The sequence below is a fragment of the Carassius gibelio genome, chromosome A15 (assembly GCF_023724105.1).
Source record: "Carassius gibelio isolate Cgi1373 ecotype wild population from Czech Republic chromosome A15, carGib1.2-hapl.c, whole genome shotgun sequence".
Classification (NCBI taxonomy): domain Eukaryota; kingdom Metazoa; phylum Chordata; class Actinopteri; order Cypriniformes; family Cyprinidae; genus Carassius; species Carassius gibelio.
Genome location: NC_068385.1, coordinates 19,854,219 through 19,872,911, shown reverse-complemented (window position 1 = coordinate 19,872,911; position 18,693 = coordinate 19,854,219). Strand labels below are relative to the sequence as shown.

Sequence of the window (18,693 nt, the reverse complement as noted above, 5' to 3'; positions counted from 1 at the left end):
ATAATAAACAATTTTGTGCATCAAAATCTTTACCCTTTTTTTTGGTAAAAAATTTACTTGATTTTCTACAGATTTTTGACAGCTTAATGTAACACTTTTGACAAGCTAAATATGTCAGTTTCTGAGTGACGTAACTATTTATACCATTAAATAACCTAAATAACCTTCATTCTGTAAATACGTATAATGATCTTAGCAAAAAGCATTGCAAATATCTCCAGTATGTTTTATAAAACCCAAAAATCGAACATAGTTCATCCCTCATGAACATTATCAGTTCCGCCAAAAATGTATTCTGGCTGTCAGTTGGAATATTACAATTGAAAATATTAATATAACACACTCAGTCACTTCACTGAACACTTGCTAAAAAACATTAAAAAAAAACTATTATCTCATGATCAATATATTTTTAAATCCTCATCATTTGCACACTTCAACATGAATGTCTGTCAAAAAATAACATGCATAATACAACATTATTTGAAAAAACCATATTACCGTACATGTTATTATCAGTGTTAGGGATGAAGTATCATAAATAATGCGAGTAACAATCACTTTTAGTTTTTTCCAGTAACTAGTAAATCAACACATTACTTTTCAATTTATAAGATTTTTTCTTATTTATTTCAGTTGCTTTGTTTACAAATTTATTGAATAAAAGTTTAAAAAATTATCAGTAGCTAGTCATAAATACACAAATCACTGCTCTTTTGTTTCAGGTACATGAAGATCGTACGACCACTGCAGACCCACATGCTGCAAACAGTCCGTTCGACCCGCTACATCTGCACCATGACCTGGGCCGTCCTGTTGTGCCTTAATTGTCCCTACATTGTTGCATTTTTCAGTGCTGATAAACAAACCTTAGCCCACAGTGGTTTCGACTGTGACAGCTTTCATAACAACTTTCTCCAACAGATCTACTTGGCCTTGCAGATCATGTCCTTTGTAATGTTTTTCTTTGTGCTGGTATCCCTGATTCTGTTTTACTGGCTGAACGTACGGAAGCTTTGTCAAGCGCAGTTTACGATGCCAAATCAGCATGGTAATTTTAAGCTGAGCAAGTCAAAGCGTAATATGCGGGTTTTGGTGGTCATTTTCTGCGTGTGTTTTGTGCCGTATCATCTGGTGAGACTGCCATACGTGTTCATTAAACCCCTGCTGAACGACTGCACAACAGAGCAGGTTTTCTACTTCCTGAAGGAGCTGAGCGTCCTGCTCGCAGTACTAAATGCCTGTTTGGATCCACTTATCCACTTTGTCTTTTGCAAGACCTTCAGAGCACAGCTTAAACTTCAGAGATTTTGCTAATCATATTGAGATATAAAGCTCTGGGTTAAAAGTAAATATTAAGTTGAATTACAGGAATGTTCACCCCAAAATGAAAATTCTGACACTGTTTGCTCACCATCATGTTGTTTCAGACCTGTATGTGTTTCTTTCTTCTTTTAAACTCAAAAAAAGGATGTGTTTAACAGTCGATGGTAGCCACTGCCTTCCGTTATGGAAGACAAAAATACTATGGAAGTCAATGTGGACCAGTAACTGATTGGTTACAAACATTCTTTAAAAAATAAAAAAAATCTTCTACTGTGTTCAGAAGAAAAAGGAAAATCATACAGGTTTGCAACAGCTTGAGGGCGATTAAATGTAAACTTGAGTAAACTATCTCTTTGCTTATATTATGCTGCTTTATTATGGTCTCATTTTTCACAACACTCAGCATTGGGTGAGAGAGAAGACCATCTAAAACTGTACTTGACAAACATAACATCCATATTTAAACCCGCTTTGAACCCCCAGTAAATCCTCAATTGGGTGACTGCAGGGATTTATAATAATAAATTAGGAAAACCTTTCAGACAACTGGCAAATGTTGGTAAATGTTATCAAGTGTTTATTTTGTAAACATTCTTTTTATACTGTAATTTATTTGACTGGATTTTATTGTATTTGTAAAAATGACAAAGTATTTAAATTTAAAGTTACTTTAAATTATAGTGTTTACATTACACAGTAGCCAATTTACATTGCGTATGGCACTTAAAGTTAAAAATATAATATAGATTTGTCAACCTAGTTTAATAAAAATACGTACCTCTGTGCACTTTTTGTGTAACACCGTTTTTACGTACTGTTGCACGTTTCGCTGCAATTTCAAAAATAAATGTCTACTGAGTGGCACAAAAACACAGGTTCAATACGTGAAGCCTGGCAAGTTTTTATTATGTTGATATAGGTACGTATTGCTGTGTTTTTATTGTGCTGCTTCTGGTTCATATTGCGGCGGATCAGAATTCAAATATCCGTGGACTGTTGCTAAAAGTTAATGATTTACAGTTTTGGGAATATGCCCTAAACCAAACCCAAACCTAAACCTATTCGATAGTGTTATCAAATGCAAAACTGGTATATAAACAGATGTGCGACGTGAACGTTCAAAAGCATCCGTTTTAAAATCTCTCAGCATATTAATACTGTTTTGTCATAACATTATATTCTTCAAGTAACTGTGCGAAAATTATGCTTTATTAATCGAAAGTACATATCACGGAAACTGCCATGATATGTACTTATTGGTACGTGTTTTGCTTCTCGATAAAAAGTGCACCCAGGTACATTTATGCTATGAGAACCAGGTAGAGATTTGTCCTATTGTCTCATATTTGTTGTACCTCTCACACCATTCATTGTAGCATCATTCATTCTTCTGTATACTTGTGTACGAATGTGCTGACAATAAAGCTCTTTTGAATTTAGAAACTTCTGAGACAACACGTTTTACTGAAACACAACTGGGACTCTATTGACTCTAATGAGCAATGAAAGAGCTATTACATTGTCCTGTGGGTTTATGTTGGAGAAAAGGTGGAGGAAGCTGTTTGTGTAAAGACATAAGTGCTAGGAAACTCCTGCAGTTCTGAGCAAGTGTCACCCACAAGACAAACCCAGCCATTCAGGTTGGGTTTTAGTTCCTGTCTCAAACTCAACGCCCCCTTCCTTTAAAATATTGTCTGTGGCTGTTCACAACGCTGTTCTTATTCTCTGTCGTGATACAAGCTGACTCAACTCTTCAAGTAAGTTTCTTATCATCGTGAGAAAACTTTGTAATTAATTGCATTATAATTTGTTTCCATCTAATATCAGGATATGACATAAAGTTACTTTGAGGGATCTACAATTTTGAAATTGAGTACAAATAGCAACATGATATGGCTAAAGTCATCCAGTACAGGCAGCAGATACAAAAATAAATGCAGTAAGCAAAATATGACACAAAGACATTAGACAGACTGTTAGAAACTTTATTGTATTGAATTGTATATAATGTGCACCCGTAGTGTACTCAAAATTGTAAAGTATACACTACTTGGATAATATTACTAAAATAAAATGCAATTTGGAATACCAAATTAAAAGTTTTCTATTAAAGTACATTTTAAATTATTTTTCTAACAATCTTTTGCCATGCTTTTAAGAAGAATACTTACTTTGATTTCTTGATTATTATGTCATGTAATAGAATAATAAGTTATAAATAAAGTAGATGTAAACTAATTATAATTTTAATTGTGTGTTATTATATATTTCATTTATTTTAAATGTACTAGTTGCAACTTCAACATTGCAAAGCTGTAATTCAAATATATTTAAATATATGACATATAGTTTAATTTCTATGAAATGTATTTTAGTTTGTAGACACGAGAAGTAATTATGAAGTGACATATAAAGATGTACTTAAGTGCTGCTTAAGTAGGTCAAAAATACAAAACACTCTTAAGTTCAGCTAATTGCATTGAATATACATTTAAACAATAATGTTTTCATGTCAGACTGTCCGCCAACAAAAAAACAACCCTATAGGTCATATGTGCAAGCACCTTATTATGACCTATATTTACATTTTGAAGTTTAGTGCCCTCTAGCGAGCGTACAAATAGTGTTTCTTTGCTTATGTTGTATGACGTATGACTGTCATTACCAATCAAAATGTGTGTTTATCTAAATACTTTTTCTATGGTCCAATCCGATCTCACAGCAATTTGTATATATTTTCCTGGGTGGCCAATTCATATGAATTTTTATATGAAAACCACACCTCACAGAAATCATGCTTTACAGTGCGTATACATTTTATAAGCACATGCATTGTCTGGGATCAAACCCATTATTGCATATTGTCATATAACACAATACTCTAGTCTACCAACTGAGCTATACGAAACCCGAAGTGTTACGCAGATAAAAGAGTAAGAAGAATTAAAATGAAAGTTTGTAATTGTAGTATATGCTCTGATCGGTCGTATTGCAGAGACCTATGTGGGCATATTGGTTGGAGGTCATGTTTCTTCATGTAATGTCTGAAACAAGTACATTCACTTCACTCCTAAGTATATTATTTTAAAGTATATTATTTCAATAACACACTTTTTAAAGTATGCTTAAGTGTACTTTTTCACAAGGTTGGTATTGTACTGGATTTGACAAAGTACAAAATAATAATAGTAATAATAATAATAATAATAATTTAATCAGAGGTTTGTCAAGAGAATCTGAAGTAGAAATAAAACGATGTAAGGAAAAAGACTTTACAAAGATTTTTCATAAAAGTGGCATAAACGGCACTTTTAATTTCTGAACATAACCACAAACGCATAGCAGAAGTTAAAACATTGAATCATGTCACAATATTTCTTGATATCATCAGAGCTAAAGAAGTTTTTTTATTTCCCATTTTAGATATGTACCACATCAATACTACACAGACTGAATCAAAAAACTTTACGAATGTCAGCAGCGTGTTCACACATCAGGTTCTGCCTGTACTCTACTCCATCATCTGCGCTTGTGCCTTCGTCCTCAATGGACTTGCCGTTTGGATCTTCTACAGGGTTCCCAGCTCCTCATCCTTAGTAGTTTACCTAAAAAACATGTTGGTGGCAGATGTTCTGATGCTGTTTACCTACCCGTGGCGTGTAGTGGGTGACCTTGGTTATGGTGGCTTGCAGCTGAAGCTGATAGTTTGCCGCTACACTGCTGTGCTTTTCTACCTCAGCTTGTACACAGGAATAACCTTCATGAGCCTCATCAGCTTGGAACGTTACTTTAAAATTGTCCGCAGCACCTCTGCCGTGTCTTCCTTTCTGCAGCGCATTTCGGTAGCGAAGGCTCTTGGACTGCTGACTTGGGTCATCATGATGTTCTTCATGCTGCCAAACTCCATTTTATCTAACCAGCCCATACCTAAGGATTTCTCCTGCATGGCCGTCAAGAGCGACCTAGGACGGCGCTGGCACGAAATTTCAGCCCACTTCAATGTTGGAATCTTCTGGGTGGCTTTCCTGCTAATGGTGTTTTGCTACACCTCCATCGCCTGTCACGTGTACCGCTCTTACAAACGGGTGCAACAGGATAGCAGCCAGACGGGAAGGCGGTCAAATCGAAGCATCTTTAGTTTGTTGGCTGTGTTCGTCTTTTGCTTTGTTCCCTACCATGTTTGTCGTGTGCCCTACACAATAAGCCAAATGCCCAAAGCTGATTTTAGTTCCTACAGCTGTTTCATCCTCTTCCAGTTGAAAGAAGCTACGCTCTTCCTGACTGCCCTCAATGTGTGTCTGGATCCTGTCATTTACTTTTTCATGTGCAGGAGATTCAGAGAGTTGCTTTTGAAGAAGATGCCATCTGTAAACCGCGAAAACAAGAGGCCTCCAACAGGCATTGGGCTAAGTATCAGCATTCTGTAAAATCAAGAGCAACAGAGGAAATGAGCACTGGCCATATGTCAGATGGAAAAGATATTTTGATTTCAAAACCACATGCTACCACTAGCTGTGGTTTCCTTGCATGTGAAAATGCAGAATGAAGAAATGGATTTTCAAAACAAAAATAAAGCACCACAACTCAACCACAGCTGCCAACATCATTTACTGAAGAAAAGTCAACCCTTAACTGGAGAGTTCACTTATAAATAGAAAATCTGACATAATTTTCTGAACCTAATCTTATTATAAATCTTTCACTCAAAAAAGAATGTTGAGAAAAATAATTTTTTTTTTTTTTTTTTGTGCAGCAATGCAATTTCCAAGAACCATTTTTGGGTTCCCTGTGATGAACCTTTCAGGTTTGAAAGACTTCTGATTTTTTAAAATCGACTTTTATGTGATGAAAGTCAGTTTAAGTTGACTAGGCGATGATAACGTCATTAATGAACTTCATTCTGGAGTTGAGACTCAAACATCTTGTGCACAGTTATGGCATATGACACAGCGCTGCCCACGTGGTTATTGCTTCTATATCAGCTAATTTTATTCGTTCTTTTGTATTTGGGTTGTTATATTTCTCACAGATTTCTGCTCGTTCTAAATCAGAAATAGATAAAGTAGCAGAATAAAGATTACATTTATATGAATGCATTAGTGAGAGCGATTGTGTGTGTGAATTAGTTTTACCTGGCAGCATCTCTCTAGTAGTAGTGAATCTGTAGGATTTAGTTATTAAGAAATATATGCTTGAACTTTTCTAAGCTATTTACAGAGAAACACATTTCAGTTGGTTTTACTCGGAGAGATGCTGTACAGGCCACAATTCATTCATCACACACTCTCATTCTCCTTTAACATATATATTTAGTCTCTCTCACAAACAGTTTCCTTTCACACACACACACACACACACACACACACACACACACACACACACACACACACACACACATATATATATATATATATATATATTTAAGCACATGCTTTACTTTTTAGCATATTTATATTCTAACTTTCACTCACATATTTACACTTTCACACACTCTTACAAACCTTCATTCTCACTCATATGTAGGTATGTAAGGGGGGTGGGGGATCTATTACTTCCTCTTAAACCAGGAAGCCACTCTCAAGCCACTGGTGTTGTGTTTTTATGCTTCACATGAGAGGATTAAACTGGAAGATCAGTGCATAATCAAAGAATTGACAGATTATGGGCAGAGCTAAATAGAATAGTGCAATTTAATTTTGTTAATCTTTTTTACTTTGGAGTATATGTTAAATATACTTAATGAGCTCCATTTATTTTGTCTTCATTATATTTATTTGCCATGAATTCAAAGAAATGCCACTGAATTTCAGAAGCATGGTCTTGCGACTCAAGAGGGCAAACTCCTCTTCAGCTGTGGCAGAGCGGCATAGTCAACAATGCCAGAATGCATAACCCAATATGAATGGTATTTTTGACACAGACAGTGGTTTTGATATGGATGTCAACATACTATGAGTTACAGACAAACAATAATGTTGTTTTTCCACTAATTATCTTTCAAAAAAGTTTTACGAATGTGTGCATTAAAACATTTGACCATGTGAGCAAAAATCTATGTGTGTTAAAGGAGAATGTAAGTCCGCGAGCGCCAGAATGAATTATGGCTTGTAGGGCCTATCATACCTGTGTGGGTAATTTGCTTATTATTTTAAAATAGGTCGAAGTGTAAGAGAGAATTATTTTTGTCATTGTGTTTAATGGTCAGTTGCTGACAAGATTATACACCTTAAACTTCCTGTTGGAGTGTCACTAGGAGTTTCTAGCTCTCACAGGTGAGGGAGGGGGAGTTAACTATGCCAGTTACAACTTCTTTATGTTATAAATGTAGGCCTTTTGCAATATTATATATATATATACATATATATATATATATATATATATATATATATATATATATATATATATATATATATATATATACACACACACACACACACACACACACACACACATATATATGTACATGTTTTGTACATTTCACTTGTGCCTGTGTCTTTTGTAGCTTACAGAAAAAAAGACAAAAGGGTGCAAGGGAAATTTCTGTAGATGGAAAAATCTTCTTACAAGTTCTTTGTGCATTTTTTCCCTACTTGTTACTTTGCACTTTTTGTTTAAAAATGTGTAGTTACTATTTATTCAGTTTTTTTAAGGTATCTAATATATTGATACTTAATTTACATGATTTAAATATTCTTAAAAATTCTTAAAAGTTTGTTGTGTTTAGTGTGTAGGACTTCTTGCATTATTATGCTGTTACATTATGATGATATTTTCTGTCTTTAAAAGAACAATAAAATCGCTTATCGCAATTATTTCTGGGGCAATATATTGCACAATAAATTTTTTTTATCATGACAGGCCTATTTACAAAAATAACTGTTGACTGTTTGAGGCAATATTTTGTTCATACTCTGTAAATGCAAGTCTCCTGTCAGACACACTGAATCTGTTTTAAATGAATCACAGAACCTACTGTTTTAGTGTGAATCACTCAAAACCTGAGTAGATGATATCCTGGTCATATTTTTCTTTAAATCAAAAGACATTTATAGAAGAAAATCTGCATATTTATTTTTTTAACTTAATTTAAAGGGGCATTCGGTAGTTTGGTGATAGCTTACAACATATAATAAATTAACTGTGTTTTTGTGATGTCTTCTGAATGGTGTAGAATGAGATGAAGTACTCATCATTTTCTATTAAATAGTGTTTATACAAGCCTCTCATTGTATTTTTCCATGCTGCAATGATGAAAGTGAAAAAGTGACATGACATATAACCAAGTATGTTGACCCATACTCAGAATTCAATAATCAAGAAAGAAAATTATAAATGGACTACCACACTTTTCTAGCAGAGACATAAGGATCTGTAGTATCAAAGATGCAGAAAAGAGCAAAAAAACAAAAAACAAAATTACCTGCACAAAAAGATCTGATAACAGAGATAATCCGGAGTAATCCTTCTGTTTTTCTTTAACTTGTAAGGGGTAAGGGAGTTATTGTGTAGTCAGCTCTCTTAAACTCACTACTAGTATCAGTATAATGTACATACAACTCAGAGACTGTTATACTGATCTGTGTCAATAGATGGCAGAGACACGTCTGATTGTTGCATCTGTAGTTAACTCTCTGGGGTCGATGAACGTGCAGGCATGTTTTGTGGCATTTTTCTTTGTAACAGCATAATGATTAGGGCTGCCCTCAACTAAGGAATTTTCTGGTTGACTAGTGGTCGTTCATTTGAAGCATTAGTCAACTAATTGCACAATAATTAATAAACTGTTTAAATAATTATTATGAATATTTAATTGCCTACATAGCCATAAGCGCTTAAGCACACACATAAGGCTTGCCACAGCACACTGGCAGAAGTAACCTAATGATTATGAATGTGTTACAAAACTGTAAAGAAACTGCATTAACATTTTAACAATTTGATAAATTAGTGCCTGCTTTGTTCTCGGTTTAAGAGATGCACTTGGTGACACTTACTCCTCATCTCTGCCATAATGATGCAACTTGTTTCATATAACCCACATAGCAACATTGTTTCGGCCCAGATCCGGCCCACATCTGGCACCCGTGGAAAGATGATCTGGTCCACATGCAGCGTGGAATAATGGCACTTGTGTGAATCACTTCTGTTTGCCAGATTTGAGCCACAAGTAGGCCATAGCAATGCCACATGTCAGCCAAGAGTAAAGAAATTAACCAGAAATGGACCTTATCTGAGCCACAAAATCTGTGTATATTAAATATGAAGTAATTTCAGCCTTAATAAGCCTGTTAACAAGCAGAATAACTGAAGGAAAGAAGAGAACAGAAAAATAGATGTGCAGAAACACAAGAACTACAATTGACTTCAGCCACAACCTTAGATGAAATCAACTGAAGATAAAAGAAGACATTAAATCTCTGGAGATCTCGGCAGAGGAGGATTAAACAACTACACAAACAGCTTTACCAGCTTCACTTATTACTGACCAGACTGACTTTATTTATTTTACACATCTACAAAAGTTTTTATTGAGAATTAACAGAGGATTAACTCTAATGTGTATCACCATAACACTGATTAGTGTTTTCATTAGTTGGTCTCTTAAACTCTTATTATATATTTTGTCTTTTTTTGGCGGCTGTGACGGTGTGTTTGTTAAATACATTTGCAGCTTCAAAGAAAGCTAAAGTGACACAACATCAAGTGACGGCTGTTATTTGTTGATGGTTTTATAATCATTATGTAATACACTGGTTCACTGATTGTGTTGTTCAAATGATACTTTCATGTTACAAACCCAGTGTTTGTCACATGAGATCCATTAGTATTATAACCATCAGTTAAAAACGTTTAGCAAACATGAGCTAAAAAAAAAATTAAACTTTGCTGCCACACACAGATATAAACAATCAATCTCAATAATGGTGACAATCAAAAATATTTAGATAAACCGATCAATTCAGAACTTCACTGAAAAGCTACTAAGTCACAACAAAAACAACAGCAAAAATATAAGAAAATATTAAGAATTAAACAAAATATAGGACAATTCATTTGCATAATTTATTCATCTTGCAATGCTTGCTTGGAGTTTTGTACTATGCTAGTACCCATCATGCATTGCAGCAAGGTACATTTGATTGTCACCATTGTTGAGATTCATGTGCTGACTGTTGATGTCTGTGTGTCATCATAGATTGACATTTTCATACTCATTAAAATCTTTTAACTGATTGTTGTAATATTGCTGGATCTCATGCTGCAGAAACCCATGGTTTGTGATGTGAATATATTAATGAAACAATTGTTAGATAAAAAAAGGCAAATCAGCTTTTTTCATAATGATAATAAATCCATCAACAGAAAACTGCCATCACCAAAGCTCAATTCTCTTTAGCCTTCTTTGATGCCGCAAATGTGTTTAACAAACACACCATCACAGAAGCCAAAATGTCTAATAAGAGTTAAGAAGCGCAACTAATGGAAACACTAATCACTGTTATGGTGATACATATTAGAGTTAAACCTCTGTTAATTCTCAATAAAAACTTTTGTAGATGTGTAACAGAAATAAAGTCAGTCTGGTTAGTCATAAGTGAAGTTGGTAAAGCTGTTTGTGGAGTTGTTTAATCCTCTTTTGCTGAGATCTTGAGCGATTTAATATCTTTTATCTTCAATTGATTTCATCTAAGGTTGTGGCTGAAGTCAGTTGTAGTTCTTCTGTTTCTGCTCATCTCTTTTTCTGTACTCTTCTTTCCTTCAGTTATTCTGCTTGTTAACAGGCTTATTAAGGCTGAAATTACTTCAAATTTAATATATACACATATTTTGTGGCTCTGATAAGGTCCAGTTCTGGTTAATTTCTTTACTCTTGGCTGACATGTGGCATTGCTATGGCCTGCTTGTGGCTCAAATCTGGCAAACAGGAGCGGTCCGCCCAAGGGCCATCATTCCACGCTGCATGTGGACCAGATCATCTTTCCACGGGTGCAAGATGTGGGCCAGATCTTGGCCGACACAATGTTGCTATGTGGGTACGTATATGAAAATATTTGTTTTCCATTTGAATTGGTCCATTTTAAGGTAGACATTCATGTATTTTTTATGTCTGTAAGGCAAAGATATACACAGAATTTCATGTTCAAGTTCACAGACTGAAACTTTAGAAAGTCCATCCTAAATTTATTTCATTATTTTACAAAAGTGCAATATTGTGAGTGTAACGTTGATTCTTTATAGATTCAAAAGATGTATTACTCTTATCTGAATGACCGAAAATGATGGAGTAGCCTATATTAAGAGCAAGTGAGCACACTTGTGCCTCCATCTGTCGTGCAGTAAGTGCGCTACAGTTCAGCTTTTCCGCACACACACTCAAACAGTGAACATTTCTCTAGGTTAAAATTAGATTTAGCAGCCATGTTACGTTTCTAATACTTACATATTTCAGATTATAAGCCATATTTGAAGTCGATGGATGATAGGTGAATGTTTGAATGTCCTGCCCAATTTACTGCATTACTTTTAATTGTACTTTTATTTGAAAACACTCATAATAACAACATAATGTTGTTCTTTTGAAAAATAAAGAAAACAAACAGGGTGCAGACTCTGCCATCTCAGTCTCCAAAAACGTATTTCTGAAACGTGTCACAAAAATAAATAAAATAACTCTGTGATTACTTTACACACAGACATGAGAGATATATCTCCAGAAAGCATGAAGTGTCTACTTAAATGAAGTAAGTCTTAACTAAAACATTTAGTCTCTGAAAAAGTAATCCATATGAAACCAATATGAGGTACAAATCTATTTTGACCTCACTCAGACCATCACCACAGTCTTATTCTAAATGACACCATTCCTCCACCTTTCCTAGAGACCTAATAACAAAAATGTCAGGTCGACCATTGGAGTTGGCTATTATATAACATCCAAATGGACCAAATACTCGCCTCATCTGAGACTGGATCGGTTGATTACATTTGAAGTCAAACTCAAGAAAGATTATGGTGCCAATCTGGTCACATTTTTGTGCAGGCACTTTAGGTCCCTGAGGATTTCTCCTCTGTATTTTGGACACAATGCTGGAACACACTTTGGTGAGTGTCCCCTTACTATACAAGTTCCAAGTCTTTTTTATTGTCAATTATTCCACATGTAAATACATACAAATAATTGATTGCAAGATTGGGAGGGATTTCAGCTTCCTGACAGCCTGATGAATGAAGCTGTCCTTCAGTCTGCTGGTCCTGGCCTGGAGACTCTGCAGTCTCTTCCCTGATGGCAGCAAGAAGAAAGCTGTGATTGTAACAAAGCAACTAAACAGCATTAAATAGGAAAATAGTGTCAATAAAGCAAAAAGGCAGTTCATCATTGAATTCAATGATGTCATCATCCAGCTCGGTTCTGTTTAAATTGTATCTGTGCAATCAAGTATACGAAATTGCTGGAAATTAAGTTTCCCTAACAAAGCAAGCCAGAGGCGACAGCGGCAAGGAAACAAAACTCTATCGGTGACAGAATGGAGAAAAAACCTTGGGAGAAACCAGGCTCAGTTGGGGGGCCAGTTCTCCTCTGATCAGATGAAACCATCAGTTCAATTCCAGGCTGCAGCAAAGCCAGATTGAGTAGAAGAATCATCTGTTTCCTGTGGTCTTGTCCTGGTGGTCCTCTGAGACAAGGTCTTTACAGGGGATCTGTATCTGGGGCTCTAGTTGTCCTGGTCTCCGCTGTCTTTCAGGGCTGTAGAGGTCGTTTCTAGGTGCTGATCCACCATCTGGTCTGGATAGGTACTGGATCTGGCTGCAGTGACCCTCTGATCTGGATACAGACTGGATCTGGTGGCTACAGAGACTTCGGAATAAGAGAGAAACAGACTAATTTTAGCGTAGATGCCATTCTTCTAATGATGTAGCAAGGTGTTATGGGAAGTGTTCCCGGTTCCGGTTTACCTAATTAATGCAGTCTAAAAATCCTTTAACGGATTTGGATATTAAAAGCATATTAGTATGTTATGTACAAGCCAGGTTAAAGATATGGGTCTTTAATCTAGATTTAAACTGCAAGAGTGTGTCTGCCTCCCGAACAATGTTAGGTAGGTTATTCCAGAGTTTAGGCGCCAAATAGGAAAAGGATCTGCCGCCCGCAGTTGATTTTGATATTCTAGGTATTATCAAATTGCCTGAGTTTTGAGAACGTAAGGTAAGGGTCATGGATGAATGGCATTTTTTAATTGATTGGGTTCTTAGCAGGGCTCTGAACCGGTTCAAGGAACGGAAACGAAAACTGGAAACAAACTAAATTTTGACAGGAACAGAACCAGAACCAGAAACGAAATCAAACTTTATAGTTCCGAACGGAATCGAAAATTTTAAATGGCCATTAAACGGTTAATAATTTTATTTTATCGTTCCATTTAATATTTGAAATTTGCTGTCAATGAAACATGAATTCCAGTAGTACAGCATATGCAAATGTGACGCTGAAGCCAGTGAGTGAAATGTCCACTCAGCAGTGAACTCATGTCGCAATGGCAATGCACCGCCCTTAGAGTTTATCTGAGGATAGTTTCTTACTATCACTGTCTGTTTGTTTTTTTTTTTGTAAAATATAACTTAATTCACACCATATTTCTGATATTACCGATCAATCTTATCAGATTAACTTTGATCGTTCACTCTTCCGTGACTGCAGCACACCTGCAAAGCGTTAGCACTCGTTAGCTTGTCATTAGCGTTCTCTTTTCTCCTCTCCTCTCCTCTCACACGCTGCAGTTTTCCACAAGTTCATCAAACAACCGCAGTAAGAATATTTCATCAAGCACGGTGAGTAATGGCTTCTCCTACAATTGTTATTTGCACCTCTTGCCACATGTACAGTTTATCTATCTCTGTCGCTGATGAGGGATTCACATGTGATAAATGCAGGGAAACAGTTAGGCTGACAGAGAAGATTTCAGAATTAGAGACACGCATCCAAACTTTAATTGAGGACAGTAAGAATGTTAGGGCTCTAGATATGGCTTTGGATGCGTCTAGCTCAGGGATTCCTGTACATTGTCCGGTTCCAGCAGAGCCCCTGCAGCAGGGCAACTGGGTGACGGTGAGGCAGCGTAGTCGTGGGTCAAAACACCGCTCTTCTGTTCCGATCAAAACATTAAACAGGTTCTCCCCACTCAGTGATGCACCCACTGAGAAACCTGATGAAAGTGCTCTAGTTATTGGTGATTCTATTGTACGGAACGTGAATATAGAGACACCAGCCACCATAGTCAAATGTTTACCGGGAGCCAGAGCGCCTGACATCTTGGCAAATTTAAAAGTGCTGGCTAATGCTAAACGTAAATACAGTAAGATTGTTATTCATGCCGGCGCTAATGATGTTCGACTTCGCCAGTCGGAGATCACTAAAAATAACTTTAAAGAGGTGTGTGAACTTGCAAGCACGATGTCAGACACTGTAATATGCTCTGGTCCCCTCCCTGCTTACCGTGGTGATGAGATGCATAGCAGATTGTCATCACTCAATGGCTGGATGTCTAAGTGGTGCCCACAGAATAACATAGGTTATATAGACAATTGGACGAGCTTTTGGGGCAGACCTGACCTGTTTAAAAGAGATGGTCTTCATCCCTCCTGGGGTGGCGCCACTCTTCTGTCTAGAAATATGGCAAATAGTCTTAGTGTTTATACTTGACTAACTGGGGCCCAGGTCAGGAAGCAGACAGACTGGCTAAACCGACCGTCTGCTAGCTGCCTCCCGTCACAGAGGTCAGTTAATTCTCAGCACATAGAGACTCTTTCACCTAGATATCACACTATAGAGACTGTGTCTGTTCCACGAACTAGAAAATACAAAAAACGTCCAAACCAAGTTAAGGTTAACAATTTAATTGAGGTTCAACAAATAAAAAACAAATGCAATATGGATAAACAAATGATAAAGATTGGCTTATTGAATATCAGATCCATTTCTACGAAAACACTTTTTGTAAATAATATGATAACTGATCATAATATAGATGTGCTCTGCTTGACAGAAACCTGGCTAAAACCTGATGATTACATTATTTTAAATGAGTCCACCCCCCAAGATTATTGTTATAAACACGAGCCGCGTCTAAAAGGCAAAGGGGGAGGTGTTGCTTCAATTTATAATAACGTTTTCAGGATTTCTCAGAGGGCAGGCTTCAAGTATAACTCGTTTGAAGTAATGGTGCTTCATATAACATTATCCAGAGAAACCAATGTTAATGATAAATCCCCTGTTATGTTTGTACTGGCTACTGTATACAGGCCACCAGGGCACCATACAGACTTTATTAAAGAGTTTGGTGATTTTACATCCGAGTTAGTTCTGGCTGCAGATAAAGTCTTAATAGTTGGTGATTTTAATATCCATGTCGATAATGAAAAAGATGTATTGGGATCAGCATTTATAGACATTCTGAACTCTATTGGTGTTAGACAACACGTTTCAGGACCTACTCATTGTCGAAATCATACTCTAGATTTAATACTGTCACATGGAATTGATGTTGATAGTGTTGAAATTATTCAGCCAAGTGATGATATCTCAGATCATTATTTAGTTCTGTGTAAACTTCATATAGCCAAAATTGTAAATTCTACTTCTTGTTACAAGTATCGAAGAACCATCACTTCTACCACAAAAGACAGCTTTTTAAGTTATCTTCCTGATGTATCCGAATTGCTTAGCATATCCAAAACCTCAGAACAACTTGATGATGTAACAGAAACTATGGACTCTCTCTTTTCTAGCACTTTAAATACAGTTGCTCCTTTACGCTTAAGAAAGGTTAAGGAAAACAGTTTGACACCATGGTATAATGAGCATACTCGCACCCTAAAGAGAGCAGCCCGAAAAATGGAGCGCAGCTGGAGGAAAACAAAACTAGAGGTATTTCGTATTGCTTGGCGGGAAAGTAGCATATCCTACCGAAAAGCATTAAAAACTGCTAGATCTGATTACTTTTCTTCTCTTTTAGAAGAAAACAAACATAACCCCAGGTATTTATTCAATACAGTGGCTAAATTAACGAAAAATAAAGCCTCAACAAGTGTTGACATTTCCCAACACCACAGCAGTAATGACTTTATGAACTACTTTACTTCTAAAATCGATACTATTAGAGATAAAATTGCAATCATTCAGCCGTCAGCTACCGTATCACATCAGACAGTGCACTATAGACCACCTGAGGAACAGTTCCACTCATTCTCTACTATAGGAGAGGAAGAATTGTATAAACTTGTTAAATCATCTAAACTTACAACATGTATGTTAGACCCTATACCATCTAAGCTCTTAAAAGAGGTGCTTCCAGAAGTCATAGGTCCTCTTCTGACTATTATTAATTCCTCATTGTTATTAGGACATGTCCCCAAAACCTTCAAACTGGCTGTTATTAAGCCTCTCATAAAAAAGCCACAACTTGACCCCAGAGAACTAGTTAATTATAGACCAATCTCGAATCTCCCTTTTCTGTCCAAGATACTAGAAAAGGTGGTATCCTCACAATTATATTCCTTCTTAGAGAAAAATGGTATATGTGAGGATTTCCAGTCAGGATTTAGACCGTATCATAGTACTGAAACTGCTCTCCTTAGAGTTACAAATGATCTGCTCTTATCATCTGATCGTGGGTGTATCTCTCTATTAGTTTTATTGGATCTTAGTGCTGCGTTTGACACAATTGACCACAACATTCTTTTGCATAGACTTGAACACTTTGTTGGCATCAGTGGAAGTGCATTAGCATGGTTTAAATCGTACTTATATGACCGCCATCAGTTCGTAGCAGTGAATGAAGATGTATCATATCGATCACAAGTGCAGTATGGAGTACCTCAAGGCTCAGTTCTAGGGCCGCTACTCTTCACGCTTTATATGTTACCCTTGGGAGATATCATCAGGAAACATGGTGTTAGCTTTCACTGTTATGCTGATGATACGCAGCTCTATATTTCCTCGCAGCCCGGTGAAACACACCAATTTGAAAAACTAATGGAATGCATAGTCGATATAAAAAATTGGATGACGAGTAATTTCTTACTGCTAAATTCAGAAAAAACAGAGGTGTTAATCATAGGGCCTAAAAACTCTACTTGTAATAACCTAGAACACTGTCTAAGACTTGATGGTTGCTCTGTCAATTCTCTGTCATCAGTTAGGAACCTAGGTGTGCTACTTGATCGCAATCTTTCCTTAGAAAGCCACGTTTCTAGCATTTGTAAAACTGCATTTTTTCATCTCAAAAATATATCTAAATTACGGCCTATGCTCTCAATGTCAAATGCAGAAATGTTAATCCATGCATTTATGACTTCAAGGTTAGACTACTGTAATGCTTTATTGGGTGGTTGTTCTGCACGCTTGGTAAACAAACTACAGCTAGTCCAAAATGCAGCAGCAAGAGTTCTTACTAGAACCAGGAAGTATGACCATATTAGCCCGGTCCTGTCCACACTGCACTGGCTCCCTATCAAACATCGTATAGATTTTAAAATATTGCTTATTACTTATAAAGCCCTGAATGGTTTAGCACCTCAGTATTTGAATGAGCTCCTTTTACATTATACTCCTCTACGTCCGCTACGTTCTCAAAACTCAGGCAATTTGATAATACCTAGAATATCAAAATCAACTGCGGGCGGCAGATCCTTTTCCTATTTGGCGCCTAAACTCTGGAATAACCTAACTAACATTGTTCGGGAGGCAGACACACTCTTGCAGTTTAAATCTAGATTAAAGACCCATCTCTTTAACCTGGCATACACATAACATACTAATATGCTTTTAATATCCAAATCCGTTAAAGGATTTTTAGGCTGCATTAATTAGGTAAACTGGAACCGGAACACTTCACATAACACCGTACTTTCTACATCATTAGAAGAATGGCATCTACGCTAATATTTGTCTGTTTCTCTCTTGTTCCGAGGTCACCGTGGCCACCAGATCCAGTCTGTGTCCAGATCAGAGGGTCACTGCAGTCACCCGGATCCAGTACGTATCCAGACCAGATGGTGGATCAGTACCTAGAAAGGACCTCTACTGACCTGAAAGACAGCGGAGACCAGGACAACTAGAGCCCCAGATACAGATCCCCTGTAAAGACCTTGTCTCAGAGGAGCACCAGGACAAGACCACAGGAAACAGATGATTCTTCTGCACAATCTGACTTTGCTGCAGCCTGGAATTGAACTACTGGTTTCGTCTGGTCAGAGGAGAACTGACCCCCCAACTGAGCCTGGTTTCTCCCAAGGTTTTTTTCTCCATTCTGTCACCGATGGAGTTTCGGTTCCTTGCCGCTGTCGCCTCTGGCTTGCTTAGTTGGGGTC

The 18,693-nt window shown here is 36.8% G+C and overlaps 2 protein-coding genes across 2 annotated transcripts in view; both read left to right on the top strand.

Moving 5' to 3' along the window:
* LOC128028718 (P2Y purinoceptor 14-like) overlaps positions 1–2,736 on the top strand; it is a 3,244-nt gene extending 508 nt beyond the window's left edge. The window contains exon 2 of the mRNA XM_052616040.1: positions 726–2,736. Within this exon, the coding sequence (XP_052472000.1) occupies positions 726–1,317 (592 nt within the window). The 3' untranslated portion in view covers positions 1,318–2,736. The remainder of the gene's footprint in view (positions 1–725) is intronic.
* A 1,825-nt stretch (positions 2,737–4,561) lies between these two features.
* On the top strand, positions 4,562–5,875 carry LOC128028717 (P2Y purinoceptor 14-like). Its single transcript, XM_052616039.1, has one exon. The coding sequence runs from the start codon at positions 4,752–4,754 to the stop codon at positions 5,751–5,753; it is 1,002 nt and encodes a 333-aa protein (XP_052471999.1). The 5' UTR covers positions 4,562–4,751; the 3' UTR covers positions 5,754–5,875.
* Positions 5,876–18,693: the final 12,818 nt, after the last annotated feature.

Bases quoted from the DNA above. Each gene is read 5' to 3' on its own strand.
- LOC128028717 (XM_052616039.1), top strand. From the start codon at position 4,752: ATGTACCACATCAATACTACACAGACTGAATCAAAAAACTTTACGAAT.